General features: G+C 38.7%; 1 protein-coding gene across 1 annotated transcript; it reads right to left on the bottom strand.

The window, feature by feature from the left end:
* Positions 1 to 415: 415 nt before the first annotated feature.
* LOC117298049 (coiled-coil domain-containing protein 78-like) lies at positions 416 to 26,668 on the bottom strand. Its single transcript, XM_033781277.1, has 21 exons — positions 26,601 to 26,668; positions 25,032 to 25,133; positions 22,515 to 22,744; positions 20,931 to 21,064; positions 20,553 to 20,696; positions 19,574 to 19,770; positions 16,787 to 16,961; positions 16,105 to 16,230; positions 15,450 to 15,581; positions 14,642 to 14,728; positions 13,799 to 13,978; positions 12,667 to 12,843; positions 12,415 to 12,465; positions 11,466 to 11,554; positions 11,105 to 11,183; positions 9,959 to 10,084; positions 9,303 to 9,499; positions 6,832 to 6,993; positions 4,798 to 4,870; positions 2,912 to 3,012; positions 416 to 1,045 (listed from the first exon to the last, which is right to left on the bottom strand). The coding sequence occupies exons 2-21, from the start codon at positions 25,121 to 25,123 to the stop codon at positions 895 to 897; spliced, it is 2,703 nt and encodes a 900-aa protein (XP_033637168.1). The 5' UTR covers positions 25,124 to 25,133; positions 26,601 to 26,668; the 3' UTR covers positions 416 to 894.
* Between the last annotated feature and the right edge of the window lie 24 nt (positions 26,669 to 26,692).

The raw sequence follows: 26,692 nt of genomic DNA, 5'->3' as shown, positions 1-26,692 counted from the left end.
AAATACCACAATTTTAGAATGGGTCATCATATGCAGATCCAATATTTTTTAAACGGATGGCACACCTAATTTTTGGAAATGTTGATGTCCGACAAATCAAGTCCATGCTGAGACCCTTATGATCCACTGGTGTATGTATATAAAGGGCACTGGACACTATTGGTAATTACTCAAAATAATTGTTGGCATAAATAAGTACTTGGTAACGAGCAACGGAGAGCTGTTGTGAAAAACGGCTTCCTCTGTGAAGTAACAACAAGCATCTGAAAGCAAAAAACCATGACAACTTGTGCAAACAAGAGAGTTTTTCTTTCATCATTCTCTCCACTTCGACTCCCAATAGAGTTCAAATTTTCACAGGTTTGTCATTTTGTGCATATGTTGAGATACACCAAGTGAGAAGACTGGTCTTTAACAATTACTAAAGGTGCCCATGCCTTTAAAGAGTTTTCATACATGTACCTTTTGTAGATCAAGTTTTTGGCAATGACATGAATACCTACTCACTGTGAGCGAAAGATGTATGTATTATAATTTACCCTGTAGCAGTTTCAGCTTCATTAGTCGTCAAATTTGCGAGTTTCCAATAGGATGTCTATTTAATCAGATTCAGATTCAGAAGTGTTTTGCCATTCGATAACCAATGGACATAGACACAGTGCTTTTAAAGTGCTTTTAAAGTGCTATTCACTCAACAGCAATTAAACTCGGGTCCCTTGCTTAATTTAAGCAAGGTTGTAAAATGTAGCAATGTTTGACAAGATTTTGCAAGAGAACTTGGACAGTGTAGAAAAAGTTGTTGCCCTCTCACACGAGGTACATTTTACAAAATTTTACAACCATGGTACAATTTAGCAAGAGAACCTTGCTAAATTGCTCTCGTGTGAAAGGGGCTTAGTATTGCCAACTTGGATGAGTCAGCGAGGGTCCAGCAGCGATTCTTGGGTAGCTCCCTCTCTGTCCTCTAGGCGGGTCCTGATAGGTGTTGCCGTCCCTCTCCTTCATTCCAACAATTCTCCTCAGTGATGTGTTCTCTTCTCTATACCTGCATGAAATCAAACACCCAAGTTAGAATGATTAGTGGTATCCGAGTTCGCCCAACTCTGAACCTGCATGAAATCAAACACCCAAGTTAGAATGATTGGTGGTATCCAAGTTCGCCCAACTCTGTACCTGCATGAAATCAAACACCCAAGTTAGAATGATTAGTGGTATCCGAGTTCGCCCAACTCTATACCTGCATGAAATCAAACACCCAAGTTAGAATGATTAGTGGTATCCGAGTTCACCCAACTCTAAACCTGCATGAAATCAAACACCCAAGTTAGGATGATTGGTGGTATCCGAGTTTGCCCAACTTGGTACATGTACCTGCATGAAATCAAACACCCAAGTTAGAATGATTGATGGTATCTGAGTTTACCCAACTCTGTACCTGCATGAAAAAAAACACCCAAGTTAGAATGATTGGTGGTATCCGAGTTTGCCCAACTTGGTACCTGCATGAAATCAAACACCCAAGTTAGAATGATTGGTGGTATCCGAGTTCGCCCAACTCTGTACCTGGATGAAATCAAACACCCAAGTTAGGATGATTGGTGGTATCCGAGTTTGCCCAACTTGGTACATGTACCTGCATGAAATCAAACACCCAAGTTAGAATGATTGGTGGTATCCGAGTTCGCCCAACTCTGTACCTGCATGAAATCAAACACCCAAGTTAGAATGATTGGTGATATCCGAGTTTGCCCAACTCTGTACCGGAATGAACTCAAACACCCAAGTTAGAATGATTTGTGGTATCCGCAAGTACGCCCAACTCTGTACCTGCATGAATAGGTTAAAATTAATTGGTGGTATCCGAGTTTGCCCAACTCTGTACCGGAATGAACTCAAACACCCAAGTTAGAATGAGTTGTGGTATCCGCAAGTATGCCCAACTCTGTACCTGCATGAATAGGTTAAAATTAATTGGTGGTATCCGAGTTGACAACTTAAATTTCATGCTCAAAACCACTCGGCCATGACACCCACCCCCTTCCCATGCTTAAAAAAGTTGGATTTTTGTTCGTGATGAACAATAATAACATATTTAATTGTTTAATTACATCAACAAATAATCTCAATGCGCTTTTAATATTATTACAAATACTGGTAACCAATTAAACAACGATAGATTAAAATACATTCATAAATACCTCAGACAGTTTCGCTGTTCCTATTGGTGGAGAGCGCGTCACAGGGGGGTGTTTAAACGGTTGATAATGACCAGCTGGAGCTGTTTATAACTGGTTGTTTTCGGATAGAACTTGTGAGGGTTAGCCCACAACCTCCTTCACAGGGGTAATTGATTTCGCCGCGCCATTTTAGCCCATGGATACGAGGATGCATTACGCGCACAAATACATATCCGAAAACTGTCTCATAAAAATGCACCACACGTACATGTACATAGCTCAGACACCAGAAACTGATAAGTTTTTACAGAGTGTCCTACTTGGTTACGCCTTTTAACCAAAATGGCATTTATGAATGGGAATAAAAGAATAAACTGCCGTTTAAATCTTGTAGGGTCGTGGCCGTGCAGTAACGGCCTTGGCTTTTGGCTTGGGCCTTCATCGCACGGCCACGACCCTGCCGGTTGTAAATGGCCATTTAAGACCTCGTTGCTACCCTTTTATTCCCTTATTAACAGGACATTAAAAAAATTGGTACAACAATCATGATTATCCCTATACACAATAAAATACACAATAAGATGCATTAAGACTCAGTTAAATTAGAGAATTCCAGAATCACAAAACAAAGCAATGTAACCTAAATAAAATTGACGAAAATATTACGCTTTTAGAGCAGACTTTAAAGACAAAAAAGAGGGATGAGTAGTATTAACATAAACAGAGATTCTTACTTGTTGAGATGTTTATCGATGTAATCGTGGCATTCTGCTAACTGCTCCTCCAAGATGGCATTGGACGACATCAGCGACGCTCTTTCTGCTTCTAGCTCATGCTATCAGTGAAAAGAAAAGACACAGACCATGTTGAGCAAAGAGAACCAAGATTAAAACAATTCTGTCTGTAATGATGGGAACCCAAGTGTAGAACAAGGAACCAGGATCATAATAATAACAAAATAATAGCAAAACTAATTTTGCGCATATCAACCGATAGAGTGCCCAAGGTGCCTGAAATTATACATTACATAACTTACACAAAACTTTCTACAAGGAAAATTATGATCACATTGAGTGAGAATAGCACTGAAACATCAAATGAGTTTTAAGCTGAGATTTAAAAGTACTTAATGAACTAGATGTTTGAATATGCAGTGGTAACAAATTCCACAAACGAGGAGCAGCTGTAGCAAATGCCCTGTGATGCAAGTGTGCTGTTAGTTGTGTAAGATAGCTCTGGCATTGCTCCTCTAATACCTTTGTAGTGTAGTCAGTAAGGAATTCACAAGAACGCAGAGAAGTTAGTTAAGAGTATGCCATCATGTTCACTTCATGTCATGTAAAACAACTCTACCATCCAAGATGGCGTAACCCTAAAACCCCCTTAACACTAGAGGGCGCACTTGTATTTAACCAAGGACACAACAATCTTTGATATAAAAGTCAATAAAAGTCAACACAACTCCGACTCTCCCTGGTGCACCTGGTGCAACCCAGGCCTGGAATTTCAACCTTAGTAGGGCAAGGCCCTTTTCACTTTGCAGAGGGAACTTCAATCAGAAAATTTTATTTAAGTCAACGGGCAACTTTTGAAAGGGCACCAAGGCCAAGAAAAGGGTCAACAGAGGCCATAAGCATTTTTAGGGTATGGTGGACACGGCATAAGGAAACTGGGCCCAATTTCTTGGCTCTGCTTACCGCCGAATTCTGCGCTTACGATCACGATTCCCCGCTTACGTGCAAGCGCCGAATTTCTGCGCTAGTCTTGTAAGCGTAGAATGCCTAGTCACGTGTAGTATGCACGCGCAGAAGCCAAAATTCGCCGCTAACCCGTGAAATACGCTTGCTGTAAGCACAGAATTTCCTGCATCCGTAAGCGCCTATTCCATGCTTACGGTAAGCAGAGCCATGAAATTGGGCCCTGTTTGGTTTGGATGTATACAGACAGATTTACCCAAACCAAGTAGTGCTCTAGTAATGTGTCCACCACATTTCAAAATGGCTTCGACTTTTGTGGCTTCAGTGTAATTACAGGCCTGGCAACCAACCAAACGACCTGGTGCAGGTCTACTTTAAAGGCAGTGGACACTATTGGTAATGGGAGACTTTCTGGGACGATAGAGGGCAGCAGACTTACCGGGTAAATCCATTGTTCTCAGAATTATGCGCATGTTCAGAACTACGTAAACAATGGAAATTTACCCAAATGTCTGCTGCCGCCTAGCGTTGGAAAGTCTCCTATTACTCAAAATAATTATTGCCATAAAACCTTACTTGGTGACGAGTAATGGGGAGTGGTTGATGGTATAAAACATTGTGAGAAACAGCTCCCTCTGAAGTGCCGTAGTTTTAGAGAAAGACGTAATTTTCCACTAATTTGATTTCGAGACCTCAGATTTAGAACTTGAGGTCTCTATATATCAACCATCTAAACGCACACAACTTCGTGTGACAAGGTTTATTTTCTTTCATTATTATCTCGCAAGTTCGATGACCGATTAAGCTCAAATTTTCACAGGTTTGTTATTTTATGCTTATGTTGAGATACACCAACTGTGAAGGCTAGTCTTTGACAATTACTAATAGTGTCCACTGCCTTTAACCTCCCCCCATCTACTTACCTGTGTTGTACTGGTAAACTCTCCAAGCTGTTTCTGAATGTCGCTCCATCTATCACCCACAGGACCTCCACTCCTACAAAACAGCATAATATTCATCACAGATGATAAATTTGCATCGGGAATAAAATGTTGGGCAATCTTGGTGGTCTTATAATAATAGTAATAACAATTTATTTATATAGGCCTTTGCATTTAGTTTCTTACCAATGTATTTTTGACAATGTATATAATAATAATTTCTTGTTTAATATCCTTTTCTTTGTAACTTCTACTTGATGTAATTTTTTTAACATCTGATGTTGACATGTGCAATTCAGTTTTTAACTGTGAGACATGTTTTAATAAACCGTTTTTGAATTGAATTGAATTGAATGCTAGCCCCAAGTAAAAAGCAATACATAATACTGGGAATACATTTATAAAACCACTTAAGAAAAACAAAATGATTATTAAACATGTCAGAACAAAACAAAGGTTCAAGGCTAAAAGATAACTGCATTACAAAATAATTTAAAAAAATAAGATACTGATAGTAAATAAACTGAAGTAACATAAAGGTATAGTGGGAAGACATCTACAATCTGCTTTGAATCCCATCCAAGTAAAATGTTTTTTTTTTTTTGAGACTCGGGAAAGTAATGAGTTTAAAGTGCTTTACAGACATCGGCATAGGGTAAAACTTAATGAACATGGGGGTTAGTAAAGTACAACATATGAAAAGTTCTATAGCATTCCAGTTAACAGCCCTTCGATGCCCCCATTGCTTTTGAAAGCTGGGCTTAAGAAGTAAATATTGTGACCTGAACATTTCCATTATTTTAAAGGCAGTGGACACTATTAGTAATTACTCAAAATAATTATTAGCATAAAACTTCACTTGTTAACAAGTAATTGGGAGAGGTTGATAGTATAAAACATTGTGAGAAACCGCTCCCTCTGAAGTGATGTAGTTTTCAAAAAAGAAGTAATTTTCCACGAATTTGATTTCGAGACCTCAAGTTTAGAATTTGAGGTCTTGAAATCAACCAACTAAATGCACACGACTTCGTGTACCAGATTTTGTTTTCTTTCTTTCATTATTATCTCGCAACTTCGACGACCAATTGAGTTCAAATTTTCACAGGTTTTTTTTTTCATGCACATGATGAGAAAGTGCACATTTGTCAATTACCAATAGTGTCCACTGCCTTTAAAACATAACAGGAGTTGTCCAATTAACCCATTTGCGGTCTTTGTCAAAATCAACCATCCTCCCTCCTTGCCCCATCTTCTTGTCTTAGATCTTTGTGCATAATAATTGAATAATAGTACTTTCATTTATAATGCACCAATTCCAGACAATGCTGTTTTAAAGGCACTTGACAATGTACAACAAAAATACTTTAAAAAAACATTAAATATCACATTACAAGTAGCAATAAAAATATACATGTACACTACAATGTTTAAAAATTCTGAAAACAACTGAGAAAATGAGAAAAAGAGACAATCAAAATTAAAAGCTAAAAAGTGAGGCAAGGCAATGCTGTTCATAGGCGCATTGCAATGTACAATAAAAAAAGTAAACCAATAGAAATCACATTACACATTAGAACAATAAATACAGAGAGAGGATCATTAACCAAAGTTTTGAAGTAGCAGTAAAAATATACAATAGAATGTTTAAACATTCAAGAAACAACCAATAAGAAAGACAGAAAAAAGAGTAAATCAAAATTAAAAGCTCAAAAGTGAGGCAAGGCAACGCTGTTCAAAGGTGCATTACAACGTACAATGAACAAAAAATCACATTACATATTAGAACAATAAATAAAGAGATAGGATTGTTACTAAAACTATGAAAAAGCAATACCAAAAAATACATACCTCTGATCTCTCTTTGCCTCTTTCAATGCCTCCATCAACCTCCTAAAAATCTCTTGTTGTTTTGCCGATTCCACATCTGGAGTTTTCAAATTAACTCCCCTGTGGTCTCTGTCTAAATCAAACATCCTCCTTGCCCTATATCTTCTTGTCTTAGACATTTGTACATACCTTTGACCTCTCTTGGCCTCCTTCAATGCCTCCATCAACCTCCTAATCTCTTGTCTATTTGCCGATTCCACATCGTCGTTGTCGAGGGTGAGCTGATCCTCATCGGGGCCGACATCAAACTCTGTTACCATCACCTCACTCTGCATCTGCTTCCTTAGGTATCTATAAAAATAAAAATAAATTCATTGTGGCGGTCAAAAAATATGACTGGAAATAATCTGTGCATGACACATGATTTTTATACATTTCTGGTGATGAAACTAAGGATGCCTCATAAAAAGACCAGGGCACAATTTCATAGCGCTGCTTAACGGTAAGCAAATTTGCGTGCTTACTGTAGCAGAAAAATTGCTTAAGCCTTAGCGTATTTCACAGGTTAGCAGCAAAATTGGGCGGCCATATTGCGTGTTTACCGTAGATTTGCATTGTGACGTCATTTATTTTAGTGCGGTAAGCACCGGAAGGTTAGCATGCCTTTTCGTGTGCTTACGGTTAGCAGCGCTATGAAATAGAAATTGCAAAGTAAGCACAAATCGGCCGCTAAGCAGCACTATGAAATTGGGCCCTTATCAGTTAGTTGGTCAAATCACATACTGCTCATAGCTTTTTGTTAAAGGGTCTATGTACTTTTGTCGGAAAAACCACCACAATGTCTACATAGTTACACTAAACTTACACAGTTTGAAGATAATGATAGTAGAAAGCTTCCCTTAAAATATTAGTTGCTGAGGTGCTGTAGTTTTTGAGTAATGGGTAAAACAATGTAATGGAATTTTTTTTTGTCTCAGTGATCATGAGATAAAAATTATTTTAGCACGTAAAAACGTATTTTCATGACATTGTTTTATACTCATTTCTCAAAAAACTACAGCACCTCATAAACTAATTTTTTAAGGTGCGCTTTCTACTATCATTACAAACGGTTTAAGTTTCATGTAAATCTGTGGACATTGTGTTTCGTGTTACAAAAAGTACCCAAATCCTTTAAGGGAGCTCAGCAAACATCAAGCTGGCAACAGCCAACCTCTCTCATAATTGGTCAATGATTATGAATTGAACAAAATTATGAAATTATGAATTGAACAAATCAAAAAATTGTGATTCAAACGAGACAACAATCCTTATTCTGATCATTGTGAAATCAACGGATAGCAATTGCAAGTCCTACAGTCTTACAACTTGACCACTATTGACCATAGAGGCTAGTCAGGCAGCATAGTTGTGGATAAAACATGCAATTTATCCTCTGTGATTTACCCTTTGCAGATTACACTTTTATTTCTCAACTTATTCTGGAATAGTTTTGAGAAGGTGCCTATCTTTTTTTTCTTTTTTTTTCAGCCTTCATAAAAGCTCTCAAAATCTATTTATATGACTCTTAACCTGGTTGTATGTTTATCTTGTTCTTGCTATTTTTCTTTCTGTGTAAAGCACTGTGATACATTTTTTTGTAAGAGCGCTTTAGAAATGCCTTTGTAGTATAGTATAGTTTATATAACTGACATACAGATCCTTGTCATTTGATTGGTGGAACTTCGCGTGACATTCACTATTACTCCCATCCGCACTGGCGATCAAAAAGACCTATTCGCCCATGGGAAACAGTATTTCCCATTCAACAGTTAGGATCATCCTTGTTCCCAATGTTTTTGAGCAGTACAGCGCCGCCGCGCCGCTGCTAAAACAAAGGAGCACCTGTGCAAAAGGTTGTGATCCGATTTGTGCATTGTTGCCGCTACGCGGCGCTATATGATTTTCGGTTGTCAGTAATTTGTGTGATTTTTCATAATGTTATACTTTTAAAATACATCAAATGACAAGGATCTATATGTCAGTTATATAAAACAAATATTGAGTGGCTTTAATTCGTGGAATGGCAGGAAGGAATATTATCGCTAGGTAAAATTTGGACTGTTCCATTTCACTCGGCTTCGCCTCGTGAAATGGAACAGCCCAAGGTTTACCTTGCGATAATATTCCTCCCATTTCACTCTGAGCCACTCAATATTTGTATAATAGTGCCTTGGGTGCCATTGTAGGTAGATAGGTGCCCTATACAAATCTTAAATTATTATTAGATTTGGAAGTGGATACTGTAAGTGTCGTGGCCGAGCGGTTAAGATCACCGAATTCAAACTCTGGTGTTTCTGATCAGCAGAGTGTGGGTTTGAATCCCAAGCCGTGACAGTTGTGTCCTTAAGCAAGACAGCTTCGTCCTTCGGATTGGACGTAAAGAGGTTGGTCCCTTGTGTTGTGTAACGCATGTAAAAGAACCCAGTGCACGCCGTAGCACCTTGTAAACCCTTATAAGGTGCTAACTAATTGGGTCTCAGAATTCATCATTGCAATAACCTATCTTTCTGAAAGTTAGTATACACTCAGCCCTTGATTACTTTGCTTGGTACATTAGATACGTGCGCTATATAAGACTTCAATATTATTATTACTGTTATTATTAGCTAAATAAGTACCTGTAAGCGACGATGAGCTTCTCGTGTTTTTTACCGACGGTCATCATCTTAGTTTTGAAGTCCCTGGCAGCTTCACTCAGCTGTTTCTCTCTTGCTTTGTATGTCTCTTTAAGATCCTTCATCATGCTGCGTACGTAGTTGGATAAATTAGACTCCATCTTACGATTGAGGGTGGCATCCCGATCGTCAACGAATTCCTACAAGAAGTAAAAATACATCATCAGAGTTCATTTCCAAAGTCTCATTTCAAGATCAACTTTAAAAAAAGCAATCCCCTAGAGATTGTATTTCACCATTCCAGGGGTGGACCCATGAATATGAGTTAGGGTCAAATGGGTCAAACAATATTATTACCACACAATAGACTAAGGCCCGTTTTGTGTACGAGTCAACGAATCCAGCAGGGAAGCGACCTTGTCCTAATCCCCCAAACTTTAAACTATGTTCCTCAAGCGAATTATCTCTGAAGTCAGGGAAAATGGGCTTTTTAATAAATTCATACACAGAGGAATTGAAAAACAAATGCTTAAATAGCCAGTTGCTTACTGCCAGTGTAACAACGTAAGTGCTCTTAACCACTTGGCCAGGACACACCATGATTTTGGTTTGTAATGATCAATAGGCAACATACTCATACTCAAGTCTTCAAAACTTACAGAGATATCTTCTAAGTACTTATTGAGGCGAGATCGCATTTCTTCATTCTTCTCCATGAGCTGGGTTTGCAATCGACTGTTTGCCACGGCTAATTCTCGCACTTTCTCACGAGATGACAGAAGTTCCTAAATCAAGGGAAGATGAAAGATTTACTCTTTTTTTTTTTTACTCTCAGGTTTAGGGTACCCACGGTCTGTAGTGGGTTATTGCTATTTGTTTATTACCCGGCAAAATTAATGCTCAAGTAAATCATTTTTTGGGGTCACCCACCATCATACCTTCAACAAACACACTCCAAAAGCTCATTATACAGAGGGTTAACCTCGATTGTAAACCTTGATACAAATTCAGCAGCCAGGCACTCTCCTATGCTTTTGCACATGTCCCATAAACATACACCCAAATGGATCTTGCATTATGATCAGTAATTAAGTAATTCAACTGTACATCAACAACTAATCAAACGACGAGATGAAGGGACACAAGAGCAAGCATTGGGCCTAGCCCTGGCGGCCTTACACTTTCGTATTATACAACAGTGACGTCCTGGATATAAGGGTCCATTTCTGGGCTGGAAATTTTCACAGCTTCAAAACTCAAATCTTACCTGCAAGAAACAACTAATTTCAACAGACACACATTCCATGGCAGCATATATTTTTCTGCTGTGGGTTTTGGGTGGTCACATATTCTTCACAAATCCGTCATTTTCATGAAATAGTGCAGCTCCCAACGTTAAGAAATTCCCATTTGTGTTCCTATTCTCATAGTTGCCGTGTGTACGCAAGACGCGCAAATCTTGCGTTGCGTTTGCATGTTATCGCTGTGCATTCAAGATGCGGTGACCAAGAATTCATGCGTCTTGCATCTTGCGTCTTGAACGCAAATATATACCAGAAACGGGCCTTAATAGTTAGGACTCTGTATCTGTGTACAGAGAAGTGTCCTACATGTATATAGGGTTAGCATTGGGCCCTATTCCAACTTTGTTTTGGATGTTAGTCTTAATAATGGTGTAAAAGAAGCTTGATACCCCGGGGGGAAGTATGATTTCACAGAATGCTATAAACTATAGTAGGAGTTTCGTCATAACATCAGTTATGACGTAGCTTTCCTCCCAATGTTAAAGAATCTGCAATATTTACCACTTCCTGTTGCGCAAGTTTGTGCTGGGAATCCCGTGTAGTCTGGCGAGCTTTCTTGAGTGCTGTGTTTAATTCCACTCTAAGATTTCAGAAAAATACAGAGTTTTAAAACAACGTCCTCCGGCTTAATGTGCTGGCGCTCTATCAACTGAGCTATCTAGCCCTATGTTGGAGTTCTCCCTATTTTGTCAGTATCTTTGTTTGGGGGTATCAGTCAGAAGCCATACAACCACTAACTGCCGTGTGTATAACCAGAGATGACAAAAAAATTACGATACAACCTGGGAAATGGCAGCCAGGGGATAAAATTCTAATCTAATCTACTCAAACTTTATGAAAGGTTGTTTAATTTCTGACTTACATTCTGGTCTGAAGTTTATCTTGTTGCTCATCGTACTGGTTCCTCATCTCATCAAATTTACTTTTCATTCTATCTCGAGTGCTGAACAACTGTAACAAGAATATTAACCAGTAAAGGTTTGAACAAAGAAAATTTACTGAAGTGGGACTTGAACCAGACCTCCAAATTACAGTACTGGTGCTCTACCAACCAAGCTATCAAGCCCTATGTTGGTGGTCTCATCTTTGTTAAAGACACTGCAGCCGATTTCACGAAATGCTAGGATGAATCCTAACTCGAGTTAGGATGAGTAACCCGTCCTAACTTAGGATGGGTTCAATGCGTCCTACGTCACCTGTACGTATTTGAATACGGAACTTTACTCGTCCTAAGTCCTAAGATTAATCCTATGTTAGGAAGAGTTTGGTGAAATCGACGGCTGGACACCTTTGGTAATTGTCAAAGACCAGTCTTCTCACTTGGTGTACATGTACAATGTATATGCACAAAATAACAAACCTGTGAAAATTTTAACTCAGCTGGTAGTCGAAGTTGCGAGATAATAATGAAAGAAAAACACCCTTGTCACATGAAGTTGTGTGCTTTCAGATGCTTGATTTCGGGACCTCACAATCTAATTCTGAGGTCTTGATTATGATGGCTCTCCATTGTTTGTTACCAAGTAAGTTTTTATGCTAACAACTATTTTGAGTAATAACCAATAGTGTCCAGTTCCTTTAAGGGGTGAAAGTCAGACACAACCTTTTCTAAGCTTTTCTTATGTATTCTATTTTTAGCTATGATCGATATTGCATCGGGTCGATCACTAAGTAGCTTGTTGCAACTACACTTAGAAACAATGGCAGCCATTCACAAGGGTCAACCACCCACAATTGTGGGCACTGAATTAATACCACCTTGACAGTTAGCCTCCTTTGCTTAAATGCTTAGTTGCTTGTTTTCCAACTACCTTATTTTGCAATTCTTGTCTGTCCATCTCAGATGCTCCTATTTCGTCAGCCTGAAAAAAGAAAAAATGACATAAATAAACCACAAAGGAAACTGACTGATTATTTGTGTGGATCATTATATTTCTACTTTTAAAACATCTTTATAACCATAATAAACAGTTACAACACTTTTTATAGGCCAACTCGCCCAATCATATGTAACGGGTTCCTTAAATACTTTTGAAACAATGCATCGTCTACATGTGACTCACTCGTTCTTTCTTGCTACTGAGCCCCAGTGCGATGTCTCTAGCTCGTCTCAGCTCCTCTGCAGTCTGTTCCCTCTTGTGGTTGGAGGCTCTAGCGAGATTCTCCTCCTGTTTGAGAAGGGTCACCTTAGCATTGAGGAGATTCAGTAATTCCAATCCAAGGTCCTGGTTTCTACTCACCTGAGAACAAATCACAGAAATGAAAAAATGTATCAAGTAATTTTTTAATTTTGTTTGATGAGATAACGCCTCAGAAGGCCTAACGGCCAATTCAAGGTGAGGGCTACACTTAAAGGCACTTGACACTATTGGTAATTACTAAAAATAATTGTTAGCATAAAAACTTTTAATTGGTAACGTGCAATAGAGAGCTGTTAACAGTATAAAACATTCTGAGAAACGGCTCCCTCTGAAGTAAAGAAAGAAGTAATTTCGCACTAAAATATTTGAATTGAATTTGAGACCTCAGCTGAGGTCTCAATTTCAAGGCATCTGAAAGCAAGGGTGTATTTTCTTCCATTAATATATCGCAACTCCGACGACCAATTGAGCCCGAATTTTCACAGGTTCGTTATTTTATACAACATGTTGAGATATACCAAGTGAGAATACTGGTCTTTGACAATTACCAGTAGTGTCCAGTGACTTTAACTGATTTGAGCTGTTGACCAAAATTGCCACCTACTCCTGGGGCTGAAACAGGGTTACCCCCTTCACCGTCTAAAAGGATGTAGGCATGGGTATCATCCACTAGGAGCATGGCTGGTAGAGTCTTACTCAATGGCACAAGTGTCATGACCGGGATTCGAACCCACACTCTGCTGCTGGCAACACTGGACAAGGCTGCTCGGTCACGACACAGCACAATATTGTTTTATTAAGCTTAAAAATATCTTGATTTTGCAAAAGCATTTAATCTCTCATGAAAATTCTCTGTGCAAAAACATTTTATCTCAACGTGTACCTGTTTTATTTGCACATCCATAAAAAAAATCAAACGGTTCCGAAAACCAAAGGCACGCTTTTCCTTTAACAACATCACATGGTAACAAAAAATCCAACAATACAATATTTGAAAACAAAGATAAGAATAATAACTTTTCAATAAAAAGAAGTGCTCAACTAAAGTTCTAACCTCGCTGTCGTATTTCTGGGCGAGTGCCTTGTAATCCGCTTTCATCACGACAAACTTATCGGCCAGCTCGTGTCGTTCTCTCTCTATGAGGTCCAATCTATCACGGTACATCTTAGCTTCCTTGGCCTGCTGGTCCTTAATGATCAAGGCTTGCCTGTAGTCAGTGTCGAGACTCATCAGCTGCCATAGAGAACAAATAACTTACAAAAGTTATAACAATATTTGGTTCTGATGTAACGCACATATCCTTGTGGCTAATTAATTTTGATTGTGAAAACCAGGACTCTCAAGAAAATGAACTGGACCACTATATAAGCCGGAAATCCCACCGAGAGCAGACATAGAAGTTCACTGTGGTCACGTGATTAGACTGCAGGACTTGCAATCAAATGGTGGTGGGTCCTATCTAGCCGTTGATTTTACAATGACTAGAACAAGTATTGTCGTTTAGTTACTAAATCACAACTTCTGATTTGTGCAATTCATACTCAAAGACGTTATCATGTGAACTGCCTCCCTAACCACCTGGTCTAGTGATCCGACATCTACTCTAACAATGCAAAGGTTATGGGTTCGAATGTAGTCAGAATGACTTGCCTGTGAGTTTCCTTTTCACAGAACTCGGGAAAGTACCCAGTATACAGTGCTTAATACACATCTGTGTAAGGTTAAATTAAAAAAGAATTGTATTCTTTATCCGCGATGCAAAATTAACATCTACTAAATCTTTTTAATGTAATGGCTGTGTTAGATGAGCTGATGTTGGGAGGATTGTTCTGAAAGTGTTGGGGGCAACTGACAAGTGAAGTGGGTCATCAGAAATCATCTTCTAAAATATTTTACCTTATTGTTCAACTCAAAAGCATCTTGGGATGCCTTCTCCTTAATACGACTATTCTCAATCTGAAGGTCCACCAACATCTTAGATACCTGACAACAACACATAATGGAAACTCTGCTCAGTTATTTTCAAATAAGATAACTCACTGGATAAAAGCAAATGAGCTCGCTGAACATTTTTATTAAAGACACTGGACACCTTTGGTAATTGTTAAAGACTAGTATTCTTGCTTAGTGTATCCCAACATACAATAACAAATATGTAAGAAAATGGGCCTAATTTTTCATTGAAGTTGCAAGGGAACAATGAAAGAAAAAACACCCTGGTTGCAGAACTTTGTGTGTGTGTAATAAAAGGCTTCGGGCCTGAGGTATTTTATTATTTGGGTGAGAAATAATAACCTCTTTCTCAAAAACTATGTTCCTTCAGAGGGAGCCGTTTCTCACAGTGTTTTATACTATCAACAGCTCTCCATTGCATGTTACCAAGTGAGTTTTAATGCTAAAAAATTATTTTGAATAATTACCGATAGTGTCCACTGCCTTTAAAAAAGTCTCTTTATAAGACTTTGCGAAGCTAGTGTCCCAAAATTAATATATTAATAACAGGGCAAAAGTTTATAGAGCTGTTTAAGCAAAATAATTGCTTAAAGGCCCTGGAAACATGTTAAGTAACTGTCAAAGACCAGTCTTCTCACTTGTTGTTTCCCAACATATGCAAACAATAACAAACCTGTGGAAATTTTGACTCAAAGTTACAAGAAAAAAATGAAAGAAAATACACCCTTGCAGCAAAAAATTTAAAACTGACCTTTAACCTCTCCTCTTCGTTCAGGATAAGTTTAGATGCCATATCAGTCTTTGCCATGGCAATGTCACCAAGACGACTCTGGAGTTGGTCAAGTCTCCTCCTGAAATATCCCTCCTCCTCCTTCAACTTCATCTGGAGTTCAGAAAACAAAGAAGACATTACCAGATGAAAACCATCAATAAATTAGAGTCAATTTGTCATTACAATTAACCATGGATTTGCATTGGGACGTCATTCCTTTACGTGCAGTAAGCACCGACTGCAGTAAGCACCGAAAGGTTAGCATGCCATGTGCTTACAAGTAGCAGTGCTATAAAATGGAAATTGTACAGTAAGCACAAATCGGCCGCTAAGCAGCTCTGTGAAAATTGACCCAGGGTCCTAGAGGTGAAAGGTGAGGAAAGATACCACTACGCAAACCAAACCACCCCGGTAGTTAGTTTCAAAGACCACTTTGGAGAATCATTAAAATGAATAATCTTTGTCTCATGCCTGGAATTTCATCCTTGAAAGGGCAAAGCCATTTTAACTTTGCAAAGGGCACTTCCATTGAAAATTTGTTAAGTCAATGGGAAACTTTTCAAGGGGCACCAAGGCCAAGACCTGGTGCAAAGATGCCAATTGCCTCTGTGTAATTCCAGGCCTGTTGTCTTACATTTTCCTTGACGAGTTTGCCGTTGTTTGAGATGAGTTCCTCTGAGTCGATGGCAGGAGGAGGAGCTGTGCGTCCTTTCTGAGCTTGAAGGTCAAGAAGACGAGCTCGATACTGAGTGATCAAACCCTAAGATTTTAAAAGAGAACAGACCGCAGAGTAGTAATAATAACTTTTTTTTTATACCACGCATATTACAACTAACTATCAATGTGCTTTACACTAGTGTCCTGGTCATTTAAATCACATTCCCTTCATCTTGTCCAGCTCCCTGGGAAGTACACTGCCCCAAGCTGTGGAGCAACGTTTATGAAGTAGGAGACCAACTCCTCTACATAGCACCATGTAATTGTGTGGCGCAACATGCAGCATTAAACCAGGAACACAGGGGCGAACCTCATGAATGTGAAATAAGATGAAATCAATAAATAAACCCCTTCTTTTTGCAAAAAGTGTGCTGGGTTCTTTCATGTGCATTACACAACACGTGGGACCACCAGCTTTACATCCCAACCAAAGGATGTAGCAATAGTTAAGTGTCTTGCTCAAGTACACAAGTGTCACGACAGGGACTCAAACCCACACACTACAAAACAGAAACACCAGAGCTTGAGTTTGGTGCTCGTATCCGCTTGGCCATGACATGCCACAGGGGAATTTTTTTTTTAGCAAGGTTCTCTTTTACCTGTGCAGCAGTGTCATTCAACACACAGAAGTTGACGATCCGCCCAAAGTAGTTCGCTGCATTCAGCACAGCCTGGGTGACCCTCGGATCAGAGCGGGGCTTCTGATGAACTATGACCTTTGTATTACAGTTGCCTCCGAGCTGATTACGCAACAGATTGGTCAGTTTGGATTCACTGAAAAACAATTTGCAGTCTTTAATGTTTAAAGGAAACTTACAGAATTGGTAAGAACAAAAAATTGTCTGAGATCAATAAAACTAACACAGTCTAATGATGATGATAGTAGAAAACATCCCTTAAAATATTTCTGTCTGAAATTTCATATTTGATAAATAAAACTAATTTCCTGTTTGGAGTTTATTAATTTATTTGTTACATCAATGTCGTGCAAAATATGTATGATTGGTTTTTCACTATTTTCTCGTGACCCAGATGGCCAATTGAACTCATACTTTCATAGGTTTGTCAGTTTATGTGTATTGTCGATTACATAAAGTCCTTACACTGCCAGCAACTATTTTGGTAGCAAAACAAAAACAATTCTGTATTATGTTCCCTAATGCAGTGTTTAATAATAAATTTTCATTGAGAATAAGAGTGTTATTTGATTTTTACCCATTCACCGATGTCTAGTGTGTAAACTACTGTGGGCCTATACACAGTACTTTCCAACTTCCAGAGAAATCACACCCCCAAAAAACTTACTTGTGTAGTGTGTAAAGTACTGTATACTCACTATTTTCCCACAGGGATTCATGTCATGGCCAAAAACTTGATCTACAAAACCCTTTAAAGACAGTGGACACTAATGGTTATTGTCAAAGACCAGTCTTCTCACTTGGTGTATCTAAACAAATGCATAAAACAACAAACCTGTGAAAATTTTAGTTCAATTGGTCGTTGAAGTTGCAAGATATAAATGAAATAAAAAACACCCTTCAGGGGTTGCCCTTAACTTTTTTTCCAACTGGCCAGCAGGACCAGTTGGCTTGATTTTTCACTGGTTCGCCAGATTTTTGACTGGTCCGGCAATTGTTTTTTAAACTAATACTTAGTATACCAACTGTATACATTATCTCGATTTCCGATCGTCGCTATTTCAATATGAATTGCAACGTCAAGTTAACTGCACTGAAAGCCATAATTCATTTATGTTTACCAAGTTATTGTATTCGTAAGGGGGTTCATTAATTTGAGTGCCTTTTGTTCTTTAAATCAATTAATAATAATATTATAAATTAATTTAAAAACAGGTCAGCTTATTTGTCAGAGCCAGTTGGAAAACATAAAATGATCTTTATTTAGGTAGTTTTTTAGTCCATGGTTTATTGTAATCACTCCACATAATCGAAGTATTTCTATGTAAGAAGTACTTTTATGAAAAAAATTAGTGTTTTACAAATAACAAAAAAACTTTTAAATATCATTAACTTTTTATTTATTACCTTCAAATCTTCAGTGGGAAGAGTTACGTGCGATCGCTTTAGTAATTTTATCATAAATATTGCCTATTAATAAGTATTCATAAACATAAGAGATCCTATCCTACCCCGATTGCCTTCATCACTTGATGAAGAAGTTCCCAAAATCTTCCCACTTTCGTCCAGAAAAAAAAGAGAAAAAAAGTAGACATCAAAATAGTTGCATCATCCATGCAGAAGCATATGAGTTGTGCTTTTACAGTTATTTTTCTAAAATATGTGTATAGAATGGTCGGTGTCAACAACTGTTTTGTGAAAAAATTTCTGTTTAAAAAATGTTTTAAATAGCAGCAAAAACAAACCCAGTCTTTCTTGAAATCAACCCGCAAAAAAACCCAAAACAACCGCGCATATGATAAATAATACTGCGTCTTCATTTGCCTCGCAAAAAAAAACCAAGCCCCAAATTACAACAAAATTAAACAAATCAGGACAGAAGAACCTTACATACTCAATCAAATACTCCTTTTTGCTCATCCGGAGTATCCTTAATATTGGTAATTGTTGTTGAATGAAGCCTACACCGTCTTCAGTTTTTCGTAAACTTTACTGCCACGAAAATCTGCTCCGTTGACGACCATGCTGACAGAATGTGCGTGTTTTGCTGTGTGGTCTTTTGTCAACGCGGTTGAAACTAGTTTTCTAAGCTATCGCGTAATTTCACCAATAGAGCGTTTAATGTTTTTCACATTTATTGTCACACGTGAACTATTACAAAGACTACAAGCCTGTACGTTGCATGATGGGATTTTGTGCTGTGTATATGCGTGATCGTCGGAAGTTTGCCAGCGTTCAGGCGGCACTTCAATTGATTTTTTTACGTTTTATCCAAACCTTGAGTGAACAATTTTACGTTTTATTCGAACTTGAAAATAATAAATAAGTAGTTATAGTTCTGTAGTACCGCTGCCGATATTTTTGACTGGTCAGCCGGACCACTTGGCAAGGTGTTTCAGCTGGTCCGCCGCGGATTCCACTGGCATTTGGCCAGCGGACCAGCATTAAGGTCGAATGCTGCCCTTGTCATACGAAGTTGTGTGCTTTCAGATGCTTGATTTCGAGACCTGAAATTCTAAACTTGAGGTCTCAAAATCAAATTCGTGGAAAATTACTTCTTTCACAAAAACTACGTCACTTCAGACGGAGCCGTTTCTCACAATGTTTTATACTATTAACCTCTCCCCATTACTCGTTACCAAGTGAGGTTTTGTGCTGATAATTATTTTGAGTAATTACGAATAGTGTCCACTGCCTTTAAACAAAGTTCTGAGATCAGGAAAAATTCTGAAAATGTTTGACACTTACTCGTACTGGATGCACCTGGAAGAGTCTGGTTTGTCGGCCAATTCTTCAATCAGGTTTCCCAGGGCAAGAATAGATTTATTTAGCAAGGCTCCTTCACTCCTCTTAAGAGCCTTGGGGTCCGTGGCAAGCTTCTCCGCGCCGGGGAGATCAACAAAGGTGAACGTTGATTTATACGGATATGTGTTTTCATCTCTCTCCTGTGAAACATAAAATACGAAAAAATATTCCTAGTGCAATTGTTAGGACGGACAGCCATACATTGTACATCCACATATACTTGTACACCAACCAGCTCACACAGTTCATGTCTCAAATTTGGGAGGAAAACCCAACAAGACCGTAGGGCTTGAAGTTAAAGTGTCTTTGTACTTTTTGTAGGACAAAAAAACACAATGTCCACAGATTTACATTAAACTTACACAGTTTGAAGATAATGGTAGTAAAAAAGCGTACCTTAAAATATTAGTTGCTGAGGTGCTGTAGTTTTTGAGAAATGAGAAAAACAATGTCATGAAAATAGTTTTTGTCTCAGCGATCATGAGACGAAAATTATTTTAGCATGTAAGTTTAATGTTACTCTGTGGACATTGTGTTTTGTGTTAGAAAAATACCCCAAAATATTTACTTGACAAGAATTTTGCATTTACGACCATCAGTGAAAAAAACTGCTACACAGTTTACGATGAACAAAATGAATTTGAAAAAGCACTAAGATAAAATTTATCTCATTTGTATTGTGAGAAAGTATTCTTCAAAAATCATAGAATAATTATATAATGTATTAGACTTTGAAAACACAAGCATTTGGCTGCCTGACTTGTCCGGTCATGATTTTAATTGCCAGATGCTTTGGGCCTGTGGTCCAGTGTACAATTTGAGCCCTTCAGTTAAAGGGTTTTCATTGGTTAGTCAACTCACTGGCAAAATGGCACTGGGAAAAGGGAGGGTCAAGATTTCTGTTTAAAAAGGGTCACAATACCTGAATAAGAAGAACTTCAACGACAATTGTCGTCCGACTGTTTGCTTCACCGAAGTCTGTTGCCTTGGAATTCTGTGCCAACCAGCCAGTCTTAAACATAGATATTGCAGTAGAAGCGCTACTTACTGCTACCTCTGTCAGGTTCTAAGCATCAAGATTGAAAAAAAAAAATATCCAAGTTGTTATGAAGAGTTTTTTTTTTAATAAAAACAAAAAATAGTTGGAAAGGGAGAAATCTTGATCTTTCTCTTTCTCACCACTGTTTCTTGATTTGTGCAACTCATAATCATTGACGCTAAAGGCCGTGGACACTATTGGTAATTACTCAAAATAATTATTAGCATAAAACCTTACATAAAACCTCAGAATGAAAATTACCTCAACGTAAACTCCGTGTTTTGCGTTGACACTGACATCACACACAGCACCTCCTTGCTGGTCTGGATTCAACAGGTCTCTAATACTCTCGCTATAAATCTCATACATACGAATCTTCACATGTGCAACAGACCCTAAAAGTGAAATAAAAAACCTGTGTAATAATAATCATTATCCAGAAAACCGATCAAGATGCCTACACACACAAAAATTATTACAAAATCATTCTACAAAATGAAAATGATGGATATTATATAGGGCCTACTTGTAGTTAAAACCCTAGCCTTGCTCAAGGCAGTCGAATTATTCACTCCGAAAAAAGACCGACGCTGTATAAAAACCCACCCGTATTCACTGTTGCGTAAAATGTGTGTAACCACAGCGCACGACACGATGCCCCCGTACACTATCCGCATGCGTCGGCCGTCAGGCCGACAGCCTTGTAGGGTCTGTGTTGAAGCCACTGACCTCATTACTATAATAAGCGAAGAGTTCCCACGGTCAACTCATTACCATAATGCCCGTGAAAGACGAGACATGTTTACATCACACCACCACCACGGATGCTCAGCGAGCATGATACGGTCCAAAGTGTGATAAGGGAAGTGCGTGATTGGACGTCAAAATGAATAATTCATTTGCTTCACATCCTGTGTTGTCTGATAGAGGTCTGACGAAAGATATACATATTCATGAGCTGCATGCTAGTCGTACAAAGACAGTGTGTATACGGTGGGTCGTGCGGTGTGATAACACGCACCACGCACAGTATATATGGGTGGGTTTACAGCGGCGTCTTTTCGGAGCGAATAATGCGACTGCCTTGAGCAAGGCTATTAAAACCCCTTTTAGTTATAATAAGTTTACTGGGTTCTTTTACGAGCATTACCCAAAACACGGGACCTACAGTTTTATTCGCAGGACCCAGCAATGATGGTTTTTAACCATCATTGCTGGGTCCTGCGAGTTTTTAACCATCATTGCTGGGTCCTGCGAGTTTTTAACCATTATTGCTGGGTCCTGCGAGTTTTTAACCATCATTGCTGGGTCCTGCGAGTTTTTAACCATCATTGCTGGGTCCTGCGAGTTTTTAACCATCATTGCTGGGTCCTGCGAGTTTTTAACCATTATTGCTGGGTCCTGCGAGTTTTTAACCATCATTGCTGGGTCCTGCGAGTTTTTAACCATCATTGCTGGGTCCTGCGAGTTTTTAACCATTATTGCTGGGTCCTGCGAGTTTTTAACCATCATTGCTGGGTCCTGCGAGTTTTTAACCATCATTGCTGGGTCCTGCGAATGGGACATAACACTGTGTAGGTCCCAGTGAGAGACATAAGTGTCACAACAAGGACTCGACCCCACACTCTGCTGAACAGAAACCCCAGAGAATGAGTCCGGTCTTCTTATCCGCTCAGCCACGCCTTCCCCAGGTAGGGCTTGGCAGGCCTGTTTGCTAGGGCACCCAGGCAAGAGCATTTCAAGGGCACCATGGCAATGACCTGTGGCAATTGCCTTTGTTGCCCTCCGTAAAGTATTAGGTCTGGGTCGGGGACAAAACAGGAGAATCTTTTCTACCATACATACCGTTTCTTTCTAGTTCATCTACTTCTACAAATAGATCATTGATGACCATGTGAATGACCCCCGGCTGACCAAGCCCTTCTCCGGCCAAGGTGAAGCTTTTTCCCGAGCCGCTCTCTCCGAAACACAGCAAGCTACAGTTGAAGCCTGCCCCCAAGAGGCCAACCATTGGAAGGATTGCATCATTGTAGATGGCTCGGTTGGTATCGCCTTGCTGATAAAAGCCTGAAAAACTGGAATTCAAGCAAAACATTAAGAATTAAAATATTTCAGCTTTTGGGGAGTTGCCCCCCCCCCCCCCCCAAAAAAAGGGGTTATATGTTTCCCATATAGATTACAATTTTGGATAATACTATTATCTTTTGGTAATGAACCCATGGGTCCCTCAAAATTGATTAGCAATGTGATCCAAAGTCCTGAAAATAACTGTGTGGAGAACATGACGAAGAAGTGTCAGTTTTAGACAAAGGAGGAAACCCGAAGTAGGACAACCCATGCAATGAGTTAGTGACTGAAAACTCAATCCACATGCAAGGCTTCTATCCATGATTCAAACCGGGAACCAGAGGCAAAAGAACAGCAAAGAAACCACTAGGCAACCTGAATGCTTTAAACTATCACTAAATCTTTTGTATCAAAACTTAAGTTTATTTCAAGTGTGGGTTTTTCTTTTCCGAAGATAGCAAATCTAAATGTAGGCCTACATGATTAGTGATGTAAGTTCTTCCTTTAATATTTAACCCAGTGATACATGTAGATGGTTTTTCTGATTGTGAAATTATCAATTTGGAACACAAGCAATTATTATGAGTACAATTAAAATGCCGGATGTTGCATCATGTCGAGAGGCCAATACTTGGTTTTTAAACTATTTTGTTTGGTCTTTTGTCATTTTGGGGCATTTTTGGTGGCTGGGTGTTTTGAAAATCAAAACAAATTGATGATTTCCATCATATCTAAAATGGATCACTGGGGTACTACAAATGTACATGTAGTTTGATCGCAGAAGTCAAACTTAAAAAAACGAGTACAGCGTCCCAGCAGATGCTGGGTCTAGTTGGACAAAAGTAACTATTTTGTTACAGTCTGTTTCTTTACATTTTAAATCTATTTATGATTGTTCCTACATAGTAAACAAAAATTAAAAAAATTAGTGACCTCTAGGAATTACAAGGTCATTTGAAATGTGTTACGTATGTAACAAAAGACAGACAATGGGCTGGAAAGTACAGAAAGAATGTAAAAACACTTACAAAATATTGAGTTAGTAACTTTTCTGACTCTTAAAGAGTGTAAGCAATAAAACTGAGATGTTGCTGTGGGTATTAAGGCAATAAAAATGGGGAAAAAGTCCTGTACGAACAATGGACAGACAATTTGTGACGAAGTTCTGTCCATGTTTGTACGTAACCATTTGTTTTAAAAACTTAAGTTTCTAAAATAGCAGGGAAGAAAATATTTTTTACTTTGGCTGGTAACTATCCCTAAGGGTCTGTAGATTTGATATCTGGAGAACATTTGACAATACATTTATTTTAGTATAACTTCTATCAAATGATAACCAAAATGTCTGTCCTTGTTACGTACGTATAAATCTTGAAGGCTTATCCTTCCAGTTTCTTAAATACTCGGTCATTTACCTCCTTTTTGTTAACCACAATCCTCATGTGCTTCTGAATGTACACAGACAAAAATACATGACAACATACTTCATTTAGTTATTACTATCAAACATTCCCCTCCCATGTCACACTTTTGTGCCCATTAGTGTGGAATTGCCCAAGTACAAACATGTATTAAAATTTGTTATCTTCGGAGAGCAATCAAACACAATGGTTCACTTGGGCCCTTGTCAACCACAGATATCACATTTTGAAAACAAGTATAGACCATGTGAACTTTGTTTACATCAACTGTGACCTTATACATTCTTTGAGTATTCTGGCAGGCACAATACTGCACAGGGCCTAATTCATAGTGCTACTTAGCGGCCAATTTTTGTGCTTAGGATGCAATTTAACCATAAGCACACGAAAAGGCATGCTAACCTTCCGGTTCTTACCGCACGGAAATAAATGACGTCACAATGCAAATCCAGGGTAAACACGCAACATGGCCGCCCAGTTTTTCTGCTTACCTGTGAAATATGCTATGGCTTAAGCAAATTTTTCTGAGTACAGTAAGCACGCAAATTTGCTTACCGTTAAGCAGCCCTATGAAATTGGGCCCAGGTCATAATGGAAAGTTGAAATTTTGTGTCATATAATTTACACATAAATCCAAAAATAATGAATGTAAAAGCTGGACAAGATTGTGCCCCCTTTCATCATATCAAAAGTTGATAAGAATTAGACAGTGCAATCTCCATAAATTATAAGATTTTATGTTTTCTTCCATAGGCTGTGTACAAATCGTGCCTGCAGGAAGTCCAGGCTATGTGGCTCTTTTGTAAACATGTGATGTCACAGGTCACATCGTCTATACAACGTCCCAGTTTACTGTGTCTACTTCAATACTCACCTTGAATGATTCTGAGCGTTGTAAGAAGTATACGATGAAGAACTTTCACTACCTGAGGATGGACAGGCCCGCCCAAGGACTGTAACATTCATTGCTAACAACCTACATGTACCATAAACAACAAACGGTACAAAATCTTGAATAACCAGCTCATTCAACCATGGAGTGGCCAACTGTGAGGTAGGATTCAGAATTGGCCACACAAGTGGGGCTATCTCTGAGTCTGAAGGAGAAAACCAGCTGTGATGAGTTGCCAGTCTGACAGAGCCATTAGCCCTAATTATGGACTCCTTTCGAATGTATTGAACAAACAAAAGGAGTCCGTGATTCTATAGGGCTTTGAAGCCACTAGTGTAAAGCTTAGGTGAAAAGTGACTGAAAAATTTGTGAATTGGTAATCCTTTTTTTCATCTATATTGAAATTGGTAAAAATTAACATATAACCGAAACAAAAAGTATACACTTTGAATTGAAATCAGAAATATTGGGATAAAATTAAAATGTCGCTGTGGTTGTGAGTCGCCTAGTGAGTCGGGTACTCAAGATGTACACGTATGATGTAACAAGGCTGTATCAAAATTAGCAGACGGTCACGGCTACGATGGCTACAACTACTGCTAAAGGGTATTGCCTGGTTGCCTGGATTCAGAAAGTTTTCTGCAATACAAACTATGATGTGTGGCAATAAACATGGAATGCAAGATGACACAGAAATCTAGCTATATTAGTATATATTGACTGTCCTGAAATCGTGGCTGTAGCCAAAGACTCCATTTTAATAAATGAGCTCCAGCATTAGACCAGTGACTGGGGCGCTAGATTCCTTTTTCAAAATTTTGACATTATCGGTCATCTAGCTAGCAAGGAATCTAGCGTCCCAGATTCCTTTTTTCAAAATTTTGACATTATCGATCATCTAGCCAGATTCCTTTTTTTGAAATTTTGACATTATCGGTCATCTAGTTCGAAATTTTTACATTATTGGTCATCTAGTTTAGTTAGATGACCGATAATGTCAAAATTTCTAAAAAGGAATCTAGCGCCCCAGTCACTGACACTGGGTCTACTCGAGCATCACAAATTGATCAGTTGAATTACTCGGTCTGTCTACTAGTACTACCATGTATGATGTACTACAGTCCCCTACACGTAACAATAGGCCTACTTGATTGACTTCCTCTGTCTCTGATATAAGTCTAAGCTCTAAAGTCTAAGACTAAAGTTTTACTTTTAACTCCCGAGTCCCAGCCATTCTCAATGTAATTTAGTAAGACATATTTATTCTGTGACGCAAGGTTTCTCCGGTGTCTCAATGCCAAATTCGTGTTTACATTTAAAAACAAAACAATTTATTGAATTAGTGGGCCCTATAGAAATAGTCAGAAAAAAAGGAAATGTCAAAAATGATCGTATTCGATATACAACGAACTTTTTGGTAAATAAACTAGCAATATAGTATGTAATTAATGTTTCGTCACCTTCCAGACAATATCAAGAGGCGTCACTGGGTCAACCATTTCTATACCTCCCCCCCCCCCCCCCCCCCCAGTAGAAAAAGAATATTTTTACCTCTTGAGGCGTATTTCTCTTCAATAAAATCTCCCACTGGCACTGGGTTACCAAAGCGTCAATCTCCTTGCCGATAACATCCTTCAATGAAA

The sequence above is a fragment of the Asterias rubens genome, chromosome 12, assembly GCF_902459465.1.
Source record: "Asterias rubens chromosome 12, eAstRub1.3, whole genome shotgun sequence".
NCBI classification, from domain to species: domain Eukaryota; kingdom Metazoa; phylum Echinodermata; class Asteroidea; order Forcipulatida; family Asteriidae; genus Asterias; species Asterias rubens.
The sequence above is the reverse complement of the archived record's forward strand: the minus strand, read 5'-3'. Positions and strand labels throughout refer to the sequence as shown.

Coding starts and splice junctions, on each gene's coding strand:
- LOC117298049 (XM_033781277.1), bottom strand. CDS start 25,123: ATGAATGTTACAGTCCTTGGGCGGGCCTGTCCATCCTCAGGTAGTGAA. Junction 22,745..25,031: donor AACGCTCAGAATCATTCAAG/GTGAGTATTGAA, acceptor CTTGAATTCCAG/TTTTTCAGGCTTTTATCAGC. Junction 1,046..2,911: donor ATCGATAAACATCTCAACAA/GTAAGAATCTCT, acceptor GATTTCATGCAG/GTATAGAGAAGAGAACACAT.